This window comes from Leptinotarsa decemlineata, unplaced genomic scaffold (assembly GCF_025532065.1).
Source record: "Leptinotarsa decemlineata unplaced genomic scaffold, Ldec_3_MD MMD2_P_RNA_scaffold_4, whole genome shotgun sequence".
NCBI classification, from domain to species: domain Eukaryota; kingdom Metazoa; phylum Arthropoda; class Insecta; order Coleoptera; family Chrysomelidae; genus Leptinotarsa; species Leptinotarsa decemlineata.
Genome location: NW_027412531.1, coordinates 5,224,779 through 5,243,029, shown reverse-complemented (window position 1 = coordinate 5,243,029; position 18,251 = coordinate 5,224,779). Strand labels below are relative to the sequence as shown.

The 18,251-nt window shown below is 33.8% G+C and overlaps 2 protein-coding genes across 2 annotated transcripts in view; one reads left to right on the top strand and one right to left on the bottom strand.

The window, feature by feature from the left end:
* The first annotated feature begins 4,474 nt into the window (after positions 1–4,474).
* LOC141487524 (zinc finger MYM-type protein 1-like) lies at positions 4,475–7,333 on the top strand. The gene has a single exon (XM_074186602.1). The coding sequence runs from the start codon at positions 4,475–4,477 to the stop codon at positions 7,331–7,333; it is 2,859 nt and encodes a 952-aa protein (XP_074042703.1).
* Positions 7,334–11,486: 4,153 nt separating this feature from the next.
* The window catches only part of LOC111508175 (uncharacterized), a 50,086-nt gene continuing 43,321 nt past the window's right edge, over positions 11,487–18,251 (bottom strand). Inside the window, exon 2 of the mRNA XM_023163601.2 lies at positions 11,487–14,022. Coding sequence (XP_023019369.2) covers positions 13,865–14,022 — 158 coding nt within the window. The 3' untranslated portion in view covers positions 11,487–13,864. The remainder of the gene's footprint in view (positions 14,023–18,251) is intronic.

Sequence of the window (18,251 nt, the reverse complement as noted above, 5' to 3'; positions counted from 1 at the left end):
TTCTTTAGGGCAGCTGCCCTAAAGTACCGGATACCTTGTGAGTGCGGAAAATCCTATATTGGTGAAACTAAGAGGCTATTGAATGTTCGCATTGCCGAGTACAAGAAACACACACAGCGAGGGGAAACCAGCAAATCAGGAATAGCAGACCATGTTTGGACCCATCAACACAACATCGAGTGGTCCCTAGCTGAGATCTTGCACAGAGAGGAACATTAGTTCAGAAGGAAATTCAAGGAAGCCGCATACATGTTGTCCAACAACGTATTCAGTTAGGCCAGCGTAAAAATACGTAACATATGGAAACCTATCATCAAGCGAAAAATGGCCAACTCCCGCCAAACGGTCATCTACCACGGAACCAGTGAAGTGGAAAATGGAAAGCGGGGATAAGTGAAAGTAATCGAACGACCTATAAATAGTCATCTCTCGGAGAAATCTGTCCAGTCATCACCCGAAGACGATTGTGGATAGTAACAATCGAAACGTCATGAACTTACGTGACTTGGAATCTCTCAACTTTTTATTTTTATTTTCTTTTTCCATTTCTTTATTTTTATTTATTTTTGTTCAATTGTTCTATTTTACTTGTATGTTATTTCACTATTATTTTATTTCAGGTTTATTTTGCTTAATATAATTGTTATTTTCAGCTATTCATTTTTACTTCTTCTTTGTAGTTGTTTCAGGGATTTCAAATCATTTTATATAGTAGACAATGATATTATCTTTAATTTCACCAACGTTTCGATTTGTCATTATCTAGGTGTACTATAACGTTTTCGGAAGTCGGTTGACCCTGCTCGAACCGCTTTTTACTATAGTGGTAAAATGGTATTTGTTACGTGTTCGGAGATAGAATGTCCATAAACGCTCTACTACTTGCTACTTGAATGTTGTTGAATTTTATCTGAGTTCTTCTTCTTCTCAGTTAAGGTATCGAATGTTAAATCTGGAGTTCTCACGGATAGGACTTCAATATAGTCCAATCCGCATATATATGCTGCTATGCTCTGCAGCATATACATGCTGATAGCATAGCAGCATAATCCAATTCGCATATATATGCTGCTATGCTATCAGCATATGTATGCTGAAGTTCAGCATCGTGAGAACTCCAGATTTAACATTCGATACCTTAACGGGGAGATAAGGTTAACTAAGAAGAAGAACTCAGGTAAAATTCAAAAACATTCAAGTAGTAGGTAGTAGAGCATTCATGGACATTCTACCTCCGAACACGTATCAAATACCATTTTACCAGTATAGTAAGAAGCCGTTCGAGCAGGGTCAACCGACTTCCGAACACGTTATAGCACACCTAGATGATGACAAATGAGATATACAGTGTGTCAATTTGAAAACTTCCCACCCTCAATATCTCCCTTCCAGTACATAATATGAAAAAATGGTCAGACAGGTCAACTTTATTTGCAAGGGGGACACTCTGAATGAATATTTTCAACCCTCGGGGTTCAACCCCCTAGGAGGGGTGGATGTTACCCTCAGAATTTCAAATGGAAAGGGGGGTCAAGTGGCACATCATTTTGAAGGGCATTCAATTCTCTTGCCAATGATACCTTTTTCATTAGTTTTTGATGAGCAGTTTTTGAACAATAACGTTCCAAACGAACGGTGATTAGAAGTGAATAAGAATAAATGATTAAAACTCGCCCGCACTAGATGTTTGGTATTCAGGTTGGTATTCAAAACAAATGATTGTAATGGACTATTGGAAAAGGTGAGCATCGTACTAGGTAGCATCGTTCCAACCCTTGAGTAATATTCGAATTCGTGGATGTGAGAGGAATGTAGAACTACTTAGTTAACGAAATACGCATCGAGTGCAAACAAAAAATACTAAATTGCAAAAAACAAATTTCAACCATCTTGTTACGCTTTATCTGATAATATGTTCAAAATGTTGTCCATTCTGCTCTAAACAGTAATACAGTCTGTTTTCGAACTCCTCTCGAACATTTTGGAAAACTTCACCACTAATTGACCGGCATGCTGCTGTAATTCGTCCTTTGAGGTCATCCATATCAGTGGGCTGTGTTTTATAAACGACAGATTTGAGATATCCCCAAAGAAAAAAATCTAATGGAGTCAAATCCGGTGATCTCGGTGGCCACTCAATTGATCCCCTTCTGCCAATCCATCTCTCCCGGAATCGCTCGTTCAACCATTGTCGGACGGGGCGAAAATAATGAGGTGGCGCACCGTCCTGTTGGAAATGTAACAAATCTTCCTGCAACAGTAAATTACCGTGTGCATCAATTTGAGTTTCGAGCTCGTGAGTTATAAGTGGATCGATAGGTGCTTGAAGCATATCTAGGTACAGATCACCATTCAAGTTTTCTTCAAAAAATAAAGGTCCGATAATGGCATTTCCAAGAATACCAGCCCAAACATTAACTTTTTGTGGGTGTTGTGTATGTCCTTCTCGAAAATTGTGAGGGTTTTCGTCACTCCAATAGCGACAATTTTGCCTATTAACATTGCCATTCAGGAAAAATGAACATTCATCACTGAAACAGATATTGAACAGAAGATTAGGTAAAGCATTGATTCGAAGAGTCATGATTTCACAGAATTCTATTCTTCTGTCATAATCATCCTCATGGAGCTCGTGGAGAATCTGCATTTTATATGGATGAAATTTGTGCATTTTCAGTGCTTTCCTTACAGTCTCGTGTGACATTCCCGTCTGTTCTGCTACTGATCGTAAGGAGCTAGTCGGCTCTGCAGCAAATGTTCCCAACACCTCAATTTGAGCATCCTCATTCAGTACTCTGGGGTTACTCCTTTTTTTATTCTTCACCGAACCAGTTTCGGAAAACTTTGTCACCAAATCAAGCACATACCGGTGACTTATATTAAGATTTGGATTTCTTTCATTGAAAAGAGATGCCGCCCTTCGTGCGCACTTGCCCACCTCTCCATAAATAAAAATTATTTCAATTCGGTCTTGGATAGTGTAAACCATTCTTACAATTTATACACTTTCTAAGGTATCGCTGATCAGCTCAACAAATGAAACTGAAATGATAGTACTACCAAATGGCTTGAATGCGATGAACACCTTTTTTGCTCAAAAAACGATACTTTTTATAGCAGAAGTAACAAAAAAGGGATAAGAGTTTTAAATCCGATAATAAACCCAAATGAAAGTCACCGAAATCAGATAACTAATTAATGTAAATTTTTTGAGGCTTGTCTAATTTTACCCCTGATGGAAAGTTGAAAAGCTGACCCGTCATCACAAGTTTTACTTATAAGAGAGTCAATAAATTGTATTTCTTTGCATACTAACTTGCAGTGGCGGATTTAACAGGTGGGCAAAAGCGCGCTTGCCCACTGGGCCCCACCGACGAAAGGCTCAGGGCCCCTCATGCTAAAAGTTACACCTTCCCTTGTGGACCGCACAAGTTCAATTGTCATTCAGGGCCCCCTGTTATCAGGGGTTATTAAATATAAAATCAAATAACTTTTGTAATAAATCAGTTATTTAAACCGTCTACGATTTTCTCAGAGTTTGTCGAATATTCTGACTTATCAAAAACGTTCTAAAGGGGCCCCCGGGCCCGGGTGCTCCCGCGCATGCGCGGGAGCTATCACTATGCTGTTCAACAACTTAGAGAAGGGGAAGGCCGATGTGTAGAAAAGTAGGGGATCGGGTGGATCTTTTGACATACATCAGCCTTCTCCAAGTTGTTGAACAGTACTGTACTGGAGTAGTTTCTACAAGTTCTGTCGACTTCCGTGTCAATCGAAATCGTTTATCATTTATCCAGTGTTTATTGACAAGTGCCGCAGTCGTTTGAAATGTAAATTGTGAATTCATTCGATAACAAATAACTTGATTCCAGATACTCTAGGTATGTACATTAAATTTATTTATTTATATAATTAAGCACTCCACTCATTGAGAGCACATGTGCAGATTTATTTTTTAGAATGTAGTGAACATTTTTTTACCCAACGCATGCTATTGTTATTATTGATTGACCTGAAGCTATCAACATCTTTATTTCGAATAATTAGATAATTTGAATTTTTTTATCGGTCCCTTCACCTTCAGATTATCCAAGTTCTACTGTACCTATAATATTATTTCTTCTCACAACGAAAATGATACCTTTAAAAAATCCTTAAATAGCATTAATTATCGCTTGAAATTATTTTTTTATTGATTTTCGATTTAATCGATTTTTTCTTCAACAAAATTAATGTCCAAAACGATTCTTCTGGAAAAATCAACTAAAATCGAAACCAATTTTTTTCCAAAAATCAACATCCCTAACCCTCACTTTTCCTCGCCTCGGTAGCCTCGGTGAAATATTTTGTCACTAAACAGTTGTTCCTTTGTAATTCAAAAATTGTGTATTAATGGTTTTAGCTGACATGGAAAAAACAAAAGAAAAAAGTGGATTTGAAAAGAGGAAAAATAGAGAAAAAAGAAAATTGGAAAATGCAGACTAAGCAGACTAAAGTCAGCAAATTCTTTCCAACTACAACTTCAACACCAAAGTCAACATCAGTAGAATTTCAAAACGACGATGATCAAAGCTCCACGGAAATCGAATTTCATCCAGCAGAACAAGAATCCCTATTCGCCAGTTCATCTACCAAAAGACATACCGAATCAAGCTATGAAACATTGGCTACAAAATCGCCGCTAATCCACCAAGAAATTTGTAATGACGAAGGTATAGTAGAAATCAAGCAGGAGAACGAACCGGTAAAAGCTGGACCTGAGACTAGTGTTAGTCGAGAAAAATCCTCCGTCGGCCGAAGTGTTAATGACCAGTCGTTTTTCAATAATGAACATAAAGATAACTCCGCACTCACTGATTCATTTGATAAAGAACCAATGTCCGAATCTGAATTATTATTTTCTGCGAATGCACCGCTAATAGTATCGAAATTCAACAATGACAAAGCAATTTATAAGAATCGGATTTTGAACGAAGATCAGAAAAGAATGCTTTTACTTGCTGGCCCTTGTCAACCTACAGAAGCTGATATGCCCAATGGCAAATTCAAACTCACAGAAAATGGGCGCCATTTCAACTCGCAGTATTATTATAAACGTATGCAGAAGCCTTTCGACGAAAATGATCTTAGCCCTTGGTTATCATACTCACCGACTCTACATTATGCTTATTGCCATTATTGCTGGCTATTTGGAAATGAGGTTACGAAAAAAGGTATATGGTGCACTGGTTACACGAATTGGAAACATGTTCAGCGATCCATTTCAATTCACAGTTTGAGCAAGGCTCATCTCCAGAATGCCGTTGCAGCAGCAAGTTTTCTCAAGAAAGCTGATATCAGTCATCAACTAAATCAACAAATTAGCGAAGAAGCGAAAAAATGGCGTTACGTCTTGAACATTTTTTTTGATACCATAAGAACTTTGTCTGGCTTGGGTGTCGCGTTTCGAGGTCATCGTGAAAAAATGGATGAAGAAAATCCTGGTATATATTTGTCTATCATCAAACTCATCTCCCGACATAACTCGACTCTACATGATCACATCGAATCCTCGAATCGGATAAAGTACTTGAGCAAAACGATTACATTCGAATTATTGAATATCTTGGCTGATCAAACGCGAAATTTTATTATTAATGAATGCAAAGAAGCAAAATTTTTCACATTGATCGCTGACTCAACAACTGATGTTGCTCACTTGGACCAAATGGCTATATTGGTGCGATACGTTACAATCCAAAAATATGAGACAGGAGCCAAGGAACTATGCATCAAAGAACGTTTTTTATGTTTCATTCGAATCAAAAAAGGGGATGCTGTCTCGATTTCTCATGATATTATTGGGGTCTTGTTTGAAAAATATCTATTTGAAAAAATTCATTTATGTGGTCAAGCTTTCGATGGCGCGCCTGTTATGTCAGGAGAGCTGAATGGATTGCAAGCACTTATCAGAAGATATGTTGGAGAGAAGGCCTTCGTTCCGTACATCCATTGTACAGCGCATCAACTCAACCTGGTTCTATCTCATGCAGCTGAAAAATTCGCCAGCCCTTCAATCAAACTCTTTTTCGCAACATTACAGCGAATTTTCAACTACTTCTCGCAGTCTCATCGGCGATGGGAAAACCTTTTGGATGAAAGCAAAAATTTGTCTCAAAATACAAAATCTTTCGGCATTCAACTTCTGGAAGAATTGAAACTAGAACTTTTTGAGACCAACTCTGACTGTCGAACAGAGACACGAGATGAACAGTGTGCTGTGCCACCGGAAGATATCGAAAGCGAATCGCTATCACAGAAACGAAGACTCCACATCAAAGGCTTGAGTGATACTCGTTGGTCTGCACGGTTAAAAGCAGTAGAAGCAATCATCCAAAATCTTGACTGTGTTGTCAACTGTTTAGAACGAGAAACATCGAGAGAAAGGGCTACCGGAGAAGATATAATGGACGCAAATTCTCTACTTTCGGCGATCAATTGGCTATTTTTGCTAAATCTGACATGGTGGCATTCAGTCCTATCATTCATTGACATTGCTGAAATGCAATTACAAAAAAAAGAAGTTGATCTTTTGATGGCCCAAAATTGTCTTGAAAATGTGATGAAGAACTTGCAAAACTTGCGTCAGGAGAGCAAGTATGATTCTTTCGTTTCGAAAGCTAAATCTCAATGGGAGAAGATGGGATGGAAGAATCCGGATTTTCCGATCATTAGACAACGACGAACGAAAAAAATGCCAGGCGAGAAAGCAGAGGACAGTTCTCTGGATATGGCAACGAAACATCGCATTGGGTACTTCGAAGTTCTGGACAGAATGTGCAGTGAGTTACAAGAAAGGGCCAAAGGTTTTGATGAGATTAACTCACTTTTCGGATTTCTCGAACCTGAATCATTCAAAAACATGGAAGAAAAAGAAGTTGAAAAAAATGTGTGCAATTTGATGGAGAAATATCCAAGTATTTTTACAACTGCCCTGAAGTATGAGCTAATCAGTTTTGTTGAGATATATTTCTCACAAGAACAAGATTCTAACAAGCATAGTCCATTGCAATATTTGAACTTCATAGTTGAAAAAAATTTGATCAGCAGTTTCCCGGAGTGCTGCAGTTTATTGCGTTTGTTCTTAACCCTTCCCGTCAGCACTTCCAGCGCCGAACGAACAATGAGTTCATTGAAAAGAGTAAAAGATCGTCAACGTTCTACAATGAGTGCAGAAGCATTGGACGATTTCAGTATACTTTTTATTGAACAGGAAGTCGCCAATCAAATTGATCTGGATTCAACCATCGACGTTTTCGCGGAGAAGAAAGCGAGAAGAGGTTTCAAAAATTAAAAATTTATTTTGGTTTCGTAAATTCTAAAATATGTAAATTTTCTCGATGTAAATAGAATACAACTTTTATAATGCTCATTTATAATAAATGAAAACATTTTTATATTCAATAAATTCTTAAAACATATGTCTTTCACTTTCCATGCAACACCTGACACAACATAATTTTCTAAGGGGGGGGGGCCCTAAAGAAATTTTGCCCACTGGGCCTTTTTCCTTAAATCCGCCACTGCTAACTTGACAACCAGGCATTTTAGTATAGGCCAATTCTAATTACTTCTATTAGTTTAGAACTACATTTTCGGATACTGCTGATCGGAAAATAATAAATGAGGGCACCGTCGGCAAGCGAATTGAATGCCCTTCAAAATGATGTGCCACTTGACCCCCTTTCCATTTGAAATTCTGAGGGTAACATCCACCCCTCCTAGGGGGTTGAACCCCGAGGGTTGAAAATATTCATTCAGAGTGTCCCCCTTGCAAATAAAGTTGACCTGTCTGACCATTTTTTCATATTATGTACTGGAAGGGAGATATTGACGGTGGGAAGTTTTCAAATTGACACACTGTATATATATATATATATATATATATATATATATATATATATATATATATATATATATATATATATATATGTTAAATTCTACGAATATGCTTCAATTTGAGAATGTACAAATTTTTGATGGTGTAATGAAAAAGAACACAATTTTGCACTTTTAATGGATCACATTGGATAGCAGAGACACAAGAATTAATATCAGCAAGTCAGATTTGATTTAATTTGCATTCTGCATTTCTCATAATTATTATTCTAATCTTTTTTTCGTACTAATAGTTGGAGATCATCTCCCGAAAATATTGACTCGCTTAGCAAAACGCACATAGAGACACAGTTTTTTAGTTTCGGTATGGGAAAAGTATTTTCTTCAGATGCCTTTGATCTGTCTCATAAGTTTATTACATTATCACATATCATCACATTATCACATGAACGAAATTGAACATACACGAACGTGTTTTTGTAAGCAAGCACATCAGAACATATCAAAAGTCAAGTTCTATTTGGGTCACGATTCATTTCTTATGATGTGTCTCATAAAAAAGTACAGATTTGGAAATGAAATGCATGATGTATGGAAAAACGTATATTTTTGTACATAAATAAAAGATGACATAAACGTAAATTGAATTCAAAATTTAAATACAAATTTTTTTGGTAATTCCAGCTGTATGATTTCAACCCTAGTTTGAAGGTTATCAAAACATAAATACATAAAAACAATAATTTATTTGAAAATGTGTATCTTCAACAATACTACAAACTCTAGCTTATATAAGTCTATGTACAATTCGAAATTTCGGTACAACTTAAAATAATAATTCTATTACCGTTGTTACACTTCATAACAATCAACCTATTTATGTCACATGAATTTCATAATCATCAAGTCAGTACTTGTTGGTGACTTTCCTTTATTTGAATAATGAGAAATGCATGACTCTCATTTCCATCAACCGATCTGAATAAATTGTGGAATTCGGTCAATTTTCAACTCATTCCAAAAATATCAAAATTCTTGTACTTTGCTATTTTTATGAAAATTGGCACAATTTACTATTAACGAAATGATTGAAACTGATGTCATATGACTCGCAAGTGTGACTTGAGAAAAGACATCTATACTAACATAAGTCAAAATTTGTTGATCTTCCTGATGAATGATTTATCACTTCAATTATTTTAGTCATACTATTGGGGGATGTATAGGACGACAAACAACTCCATCATGAGCTCAAAATAGATTAAACTCATAATACGTTACTCCTTCACGGTTTGATGTTCTAAAATCTAAACAGTACTACTTAAAATGACAGAGTGGTTGGGAAAATGATCATGAGAAAAAAATGAATTGTTCATCGACGTTTCGAACTTTATCAAGCACAGCCAGCTATCGAAAGCGCTCGCATATAATAAATAAAAGTTATAAAGATTCATATCCTTTCTGTGACATATGTCAATATTAAAATACCTAAAATAAAGGAAAATTAGTTGCATCATCTCCAAGTGATGGTATTAAGGTGATTTTTTGCATGAAATTTATAATATCGAGTCTTCTATCAGTAATTATAGTCAGGAAAGTAAAATTACTTAAAAAAATGCATTTCACAAAATTATGTAGTCGTAAAATTCCAATGGTAGTTCATTTGCGATCATTGAATAGTAGATTATTCTTTCTTATATCCGGAATTCACTATCTGGCTGACATTTTTCAAAAGCAAAAATCATTCACCAATTTCAACAATCCCTAGAATGTCTTTTCTGATTATGAATGAAATCCAAATCGTGGTTCATATTTTTGGTTTGGTAGTGGAAAAGATCCGAACAAAATCACAACCTGGAGTGAGGTGTTATTTTTATTTTATTTTCATATCAGAAATGAATGTCAGAACATTGAATTTTATTCCTCTTCCTCTAGTTGAAATAAAAATTTTACATATTCAGTGCACTCACATCTCACCTATTATACATTTACAGTAAACTGATGGATGTAGCCGTTACTATGTGGTACGAAAGCATAATGAAAAAAAGAGAATTGTTTTTACCACTTACTCAAAGTGTCGGCGTTCTCAAAGGCCAAAAAAACCAATACAGAGAAATAAAGCCGCTGCCAACTAGTCCTCGTGGACTGAATCATTGGCGGTTCGTATTGGATGATTTCTACTAACCGAGTTTTATGAGTGACTGAAGAGTCATATAATTAAATTTGAAGTCATGAAGTCATAAAATTAAATTCGAAGTCACTGTGTAGTGATTCCAATAGCGATGGTGAACAAGGCGAAAAAGAGATACCAGTGAATGAGATTTGGATGCATTTGAATATTGAAACACAGAGATTATGTTTCAACTTATATAAGAATCTACATCTCAAGTTTGGTTTCGAGGAAAACAAACTATTACAAGCAACATCAGACTTGACCGAAATTCCTTTCTCAACAGTACGTAAAATAGTCAAAAACAAACCTTATGAACGCAAGACGCGATGTGATACGGGATTACCAAAACCTTTATATGTTCACATAATAAAATCATAAAAAAAAACAATATACGACTGTTACAAAAGCTGTCAGTCATAAGGAAGAAATTGAATACTTCCGGTCATAACGTGAGCTACTGTGACAAAACTCTTTAGGATTGGATAAAGAAACTAGGATATATATTTGAAATAATAAACAAACGTCAAGCAGTTATGGAAAACAGAAGTATAGTGGAATTGCATAAGAAATACTTAAAAAAAAATTACTAAATATAGACAACAACGGCAAATTTTCTATTTGGACGAAACTTAGTATGATACTCACGACACAGTTACAAAAGAGTGGACTGATGGTTCGAGAATGTGTACGCCTAGCATGCCTCCAAACACAGGATCGCAACTGATATTATTGTGCATTGCGGAGGAAGTGAAGGATAGATTCCGAAATCTTTGAAATTATTTGGAAAAAAAATTGAGGACTGCGATGTTGACTATCATAAGAATATGGAAGCTAATATTTTTGCGGAATGGTTTAAAAACACATTGATTCCATCGAGTTGATTTTGGGAAATCATCAGGCGTAAAAATAATTTTCCAAAATTTGATAACAAGGTAATAGAGCTAGTTAAAGAAGAAGTATCTAATGTTACCATAGAAGAGTGGCAGAAAAGGATTAGAAAAATAATTTTAGTTGAAGAAGACTATATGGAGATTGGACACTTCCATATTACTGGTGGAAATAAATTCATTATTGATTTGGATAAATGAATGAATTTGAATGAATAATGAATTTATTTCCACCAGTAATATGGAAGTGTCCAATCTCCATATAGTTTTTTTCAAGAACAATAATTTTTTTAATCACTTTCCTTGGTACCGTCAATCAGCAGAATTATCTCAGGTACATCGATCAACTATTTTCCAATTGGAGGATTGTTGGTACACCCCAAGAATTCCTCTCATTGTTTTTCTTAAACAATAATTCGAAATGTAAAATTTATATATATATATATATATATATATATATATATTAATATATATATATATATATATATATATATATATATATATATATATATATATATATATATATATATAGTGATCAGAAACCATGCCAAAATTGAATCACTCCCACGATTTTTTTTTTGAAAATATGAATCGAAAAATTCCTTATAAACTCCTGTCGCAAGTTCAAATAAATTCAATGTAAAAAGTTCACACGTTATTGAGCAGTTTTCTGAGTGGATCTTTTCTTTCAATCATCATTCTCAGATTACTTAAAATACATTTCAAATTTCGAATTATTCAAATTATTATTTGAAAAAAAAAACGAGAAGAATTTTTGGGGTGTACCAACATCCTCGAATTGAAAAATAGTTGATCAATGTACCTGAAACAATTCTGCTTATTGACGGTACCATTCAATTGAAATAGGGTCTCATCAGAAAAAGAAAACAATCATCGATTTGCATTGGGCAGTTTAAATACTCTTACAAAATTGCACAAGAAATCATCATGGGACATGTAAAAAAATGCCCTTTGACGGATGAATTCAACTTCCAAAAGTGTTGAATTTGGAATATTTCAACCATTCGAAGAACTTCTGATTGTTTCTATCTAAGAACTTATTTGTTCGAGATCGAAATTTGTATTCTATCTGACTTACTGTCAGAACGGTTGAATGACTTTCTTCTCTAATCCGACTTCAATTTTCAAATCTGATATAAATGAAATTCTCCTGTTATTATTTTAATGAATTTCATTTTCACGATTGTTTCACTAATGCACTAGCAAGTGCATTAATAGCAATTTTGTATCGATACAAGCCACACCATAATAGCTGCTTCAACAACATGGATGGATCCAATTTACAATACAGTCAAAGTGAATTTTCGATTGAAGTTGTTATATTCTTCTTTATTATTCAAGAGTTATGTTCTCTATTTGAGTTAGTTTATTTTAGTTTGATTGTTGAAAACTTGGTAATTAATATTTTAATGAAGTAGTGTTGGAGGACATGTTTTCTATCTACAAGGTAAGTATTTTAGTTGAATGATTTATTATTACTAGCAGTTGCAAAAAAAACTGGAAACGTTTTTTTAACATCACAATTGGTTGTTTTAAAATTGTTTCATATCGCTCATAATCTTATTAATGAACACTGTTTCATTGTAACGCAACTATTTTGATTTATTATAAATAGTATTCATAAAGCAGAAGCCGTATTTTCTGACAATTTTGCAATTAAAATTGAACTACAATACTATTGGACTCCGACATTTAGTAATTGTAAATTTCTAAAATTTTTAATAATATCCGTGTCAAGACATTGGTGATTTCCGATTCTATTATCTTTCAAATTCTTGTATTATTGATAGAGTTTGTGTTGTTTTTGTTTGTACCGGCATTGTTATCGTAAGCGCTTCATAGTGTCACACAAAATGAATCTAACGATTAAAGTACAGCTGTATTCAGTTACTATATTTGTATTGAATGTATTGAATCTGTTCCTACTTTTATAATAATAATTTCTGCTAAAGCACTCTACAACTTGGCCAGTGTGAAAGTTGTCTGGACCATTGCAGTTCTATCAAATGAATAGTTGAGTCAATATTCTGATTCCAGTTGGATAATTATGTGCTTCTAAACATAGAAACGACGCGCAGATATTTTCAAGGTCATAAACGGTAAGAAAATCAAATATCTTCTTCCCAATTATTTTAAAATTGGTTTCAACAAACTTTTGTGTTGAAGTCGGTTGTATTGGTAACATTAAATATAACTGTATATTGGCAAGTATGAAGTACATTGCCTTAAGAAATTATTATCGTGGAGCATCTGGGACAAACTTGATAAAATTCAAAACTTCGGCAAAGATATGCATGATGAGTGAAAGTTGGAATCTCTGGGGAGAAGTGAATCTATTTAAAACCTTTTCTTACACCAGAACAAAAATAGTATTGCTCGACATGCATTTCGCTAACTAATTTATCCACATTTTGTCTTCAATCGAGGACCGCCTGCCCGGCACTGACGATGCCCACTAGGCTGAAACAGCTGTCTACCGGTGACTCTTAAATTGAAATCAATATTTATATGCAAATGAAACCATCAGTATAATTAGTCTTTCAGTCATATCTAAATGAAACTATCTTGGTTAGCGAAATGCGCTTCACGAGACAGTTTTTTATTCTGGTGTGGAGAAGTGTTTAAATCAGAAGAAAGTTTCAAAATGATATTGATCCTTTTCCCAGGCATTCTGTCATTGACAAGTTTTACAGTAAAGTTGTACATGAAAACAACAATTGATAATGGTATTGAATAAATAATCAGAAGAAATTCAAATAGAGAACAGGCCGGTTACAAAAAATTAAAAAAAAAGTTCTTCATGGGCGCTGTTACATTGTTGCTCTCCCTAATTCACCTATACCTAACGACATCGTAATTATATTATATTCTAGGGTATAGTTCACAAAAAAATTTACTAAATCAATTACATACTATATTTAACAGATGACTCGTAATATGAGTGTGGTGTATTTGCTGTAGGAGGTGACGGTAGAGATGACGGAATCGATGGCGGTGGAGGGCTTATGTAGGGTTTTCTATCACATTGGATTGGCTGCATTGTATTACTTGAGGGCCTCAACACTGTAATGGAAAAATATATCAGATTAGGAATTTTTATATGAAAATTTTGAAAAGGTATCGAAAATTTTATATATGTTGTAAGAACATGACAACATATATAAAATTTCATTTCATACAAATGGTTGTATATATATTCACCATTCATTGTTTCTATATATAGTAGCGAATGAATATCTCTCTCCAGATTGATCCGAAATGAAAACCCTTTGAGGCCTTTCTTGAATTTGTTTACACTTTTAACCTAATGCATACAATTTATTAAACTGATAATGGTTATGCTAAGTTTCAGAAACTGTTTCAGTTGTGTTTGGGATAACTAGAATTGGTCTATTAAGGATTCGATAGTCAAATTAACCTGACTATTACATGAGGACACACTGTTAAATTAATTTAAGACAAGTAGACATGGCAATATTGTGAAATCAATTTTATATAGCTTATAATTTTCCAATTATTAGATTCACCATTTGAGACTAGTAGATAAGGCAAATAGTGAAATTAATTTCATACAGTGTGGTCCACTAAGTCTGCAACAATTGAGAAACTTTTTTATTATTGATTTCTCAGAAAATTTTATTCGTGACAAAAGTTGGTGCATGTTCCAAAACTATACCAAGTGTACCTGAAATAGCTTTATGACAAACACCATACAGAATAGGCCAAAAAATATAAATTTCGTTCAAGAGTAAAGTACCCTTATTTCAAAAAATATAGAAATAAGTTAGACAGAAAAGTTGCTTGGAATTGATAGTTATGTTCAGATACGAAGTCATGGCCTGCTATTCGAATTTTGTTTTTTGTAAAATTTTGAGTTACCCCCGTGTGATACATATTTTTAGTATTTTGATTCAATATTCATTCATTCATTTATCCTGAATATATACAGACAGAGTCCAATTACATATAAACAGTACTTAAACTACACTAAACCTAACACATATATAGATAAAAAGATACAATCGACAATAAAATTATTGTAAATATAAAATCCCTATAATGAAATATATAAAATCATTGCAAATAGGTGTTAAAAAATATAGGAAATAGAAACGGGCTAGTGTTATATGTCATATCTGTAAAAATAAAAGAAACATGTAACATCAATATGTATTTGAAGTAGCCACAATCAAATCAGTTTTGAGTATTTTTCATCAAATTAAAGTGTCTTTGTAAAATTTACTTGGATTTGTATTTTTGTACTCTTTTTAACGAGGCAAATACTTTACTAACTAAATATTCATATGAATGAACTAACAATAAAAGTATAAAATTTCTTTTATTCTAACAACAATGCCTCAACTAGAACAGATATTGAAAAACAATCCAAAATCTATCGTGAATAGCCATGAACAAAAAACACATACGCCCTAAAACAATACTGTAGTTTGATAGTGTGGCTTTCTAAAACTTGCCTGTAAAACGTTTTCATATTTTTCCTTAATCAAAAATGCCTCGCTCAGTATTATTAACGTTAACTGAAAAGGCAGAATTAGTTTTATTCTATGGTGATGGTTGATGGTTATGAAACAATGCGCGAAGCTGCAAATATTTTCAACGAGCGGCATCCAGACAAACAAATTTGCTATTCAAGTGTAAGTAAAATTTTAAAGAATTTCAAACAGACGGGCTCCCTAGAATATAAATATAATACGGAGCGTAGGAAACCTGTATGCATAGAAGAAAACCAGCTTGATGTCCTTCAAGCAGTAGTAGAAAATCCTAGAAGGTCCACCCAAGAAATTAGTGATTATACCGGCATAAAAAAACCTCTGTGAAGCGTATTCTCAAGAACCATAAGTACCATGATTACAAACCTACATTCATTTGTACATTTCAAGAAAGAGACAATGATTTGAGATATGATTTTTTCCATGTGGATTCAGAGTGAAATAGAACAACGAGATTTTCATCGATGTATTCTGTTTGGAGATGAATCTACTTTTACAACAAATGTGGTTCTATCATCACAAAATTGCAGATGGTGGTCAGATATCAACCCAAATTTCATTCTTGACAACAAAAATCAATACTATCAGAAAACAAACGTTTGGTGTGGTATGTTAAATGATAAATTACTGGGTCCGTTTTTTTTTCGCGAGAATTCGAATCAGGTACTTGAACTTTTTGGAAACTGAAATAGGAGAGTTTTTGGATGATATGGTATTAGAAGAACGACAAAAGTTATGGTTCCAACATGACGGATGTCCTGCCCATTCTACTAGAAATGTTTCTCAGTGGCTGAATAGAACATTTCGTAATAAATAATTAGGACGAAATACCGATCTTCGATGGCCTCTTCGTTATCCAGACCTTACACCTCTAGATTATTTCTTATGTGGATACTTAAAACAAAAAATCTACAGAGATCGCCCCTTCAATAATGTTGATGAGCTTGAAACTTCAATACGAGTTCATTCCAGAAATATTATCGCTAATGTGTTGCGATCTACATTGAACGAATTTTATGAGCGAACAATTAGATGCATCGAATTAGAAGGTGGACATACAGAGACGCTTCGATAATTTTTATTGTCAGCACCTGTTAAGTTGTTAAATTACCTACTGTATTTTTATGTACTATCGCTTATTGGTTCTTTTTTGTTCATGGCTATCCGCGATAGTTTTTGACAGTTTATTCATGTGAACATTATACTTGGTAAAGTATTCGCCTCGTTAAAAAGAGTATTTGTTTTATTCAAGAGTTCTGTTGAATATCGTTGCAAAAAACATGAAGTTGACGGTCACCTAAAAAAATACAAATCCAAGTAAATTTTACAAATACACTTTAATTTGATAAAAAATACTCCAAACTGATTTGATTGTGGCTACTTCAAATACATATTAAATCAAAATAGTAAAAAAATGTATCATACGGGGGTAATTCAAAATTTTCCAAAAGAAAAAAAAATCAAATAGCAGGCCATGACTTCGTATCTGAACATAACTTTTAATTCTAAGCAACTTTTTTCTTCAACATATTTCTATATTTTTTGAAATAAGGGTACTTTACTCCTGAACGAACTTTATATTTTTTGGCCTATCCTGTATGGTGTTTGTCATAAAGTCATTTCAGGTACACTTGGTATAGTTTTGGAACATGCATCATCTTTTGTCAAGAATAAAATTTTCTGAGGAAATGATAATAAAAAAGTTTCCCATTTGTTGCACACTCAGTGGACCACACTGTATAGCTTATAATATTTCAATTATTAGATTTACCTGACTATTATATAAGAAAACATTGCAAAATTAATTTTAGACTAGTAGATAGGACAATTTGTGAAATTGATTTTATATAGCTTATGATATTTCATTTATTGGATTCACCTAACTATTACATAAGGACACCTTGTAGAATCAATTTAAGACTAGTAGATAAGGTAATATATGTGAAATACATTTTGTATAGCTTATAATATTTCAGTTATTAGATTTACCTGATTATTACATAAAAACACATTGTAAAAATAATTTAATACTAGTAGATGAGGCAATATGTGAAGTCCATTTTATATAGCTCATATTTCAATTATTAGATTCACCTGACTATTACATAAGGACACGTTGTAAAATTAATGCAAGACAAGTAGATAAGGCAAATTGTAAAATTAATTCAAGACACTCAAGACGCAGGCATGTAAACATGTATCTATGGTATAAATAAGGATAGATTTGTAAGTATGATTGGTTTGATCATCCTCTTGAAGATGATCACTTGGTGATCGAAACACGTGTCGAGGTGTTAAAATAACGATTTGGTGTTGTGAAAAAACTCCAGTATTATTCATTTAAAAGTACATTGTTTTTTTTTAAATAGTTTTTCTTTCGTGTAATTCAATGTTCATAAGACAGTAGCTGTTTCGAGAAGGCTTTTTTTTCAAGATTTTGTCTGAAAGTTACTTTTTTGTATGATCTACATATCTTTGGTAGGAGTTTATTTGTAAACTATTTGCTTTGGGACAAAAACCTTTCTTTCTCAAAATAATATCCTTTTGGAATATCAAACATGATTTTAGATAACCTCATTCGCATTCGTATTGGTAGATGCCATGAAAAAGTCACTGGAGTAATGGAAATAACTTCATATCCTGCTAATTCAAAACCAGGTTGACTTCATCAAGTCATTTTAAAATCTATCGTACGAGCATGTTTTTAATTAGTTATGATTCATATTTCATTAGACCGATGTATGTATCGAACTACACACAAAAGATCTATAAATCACATGC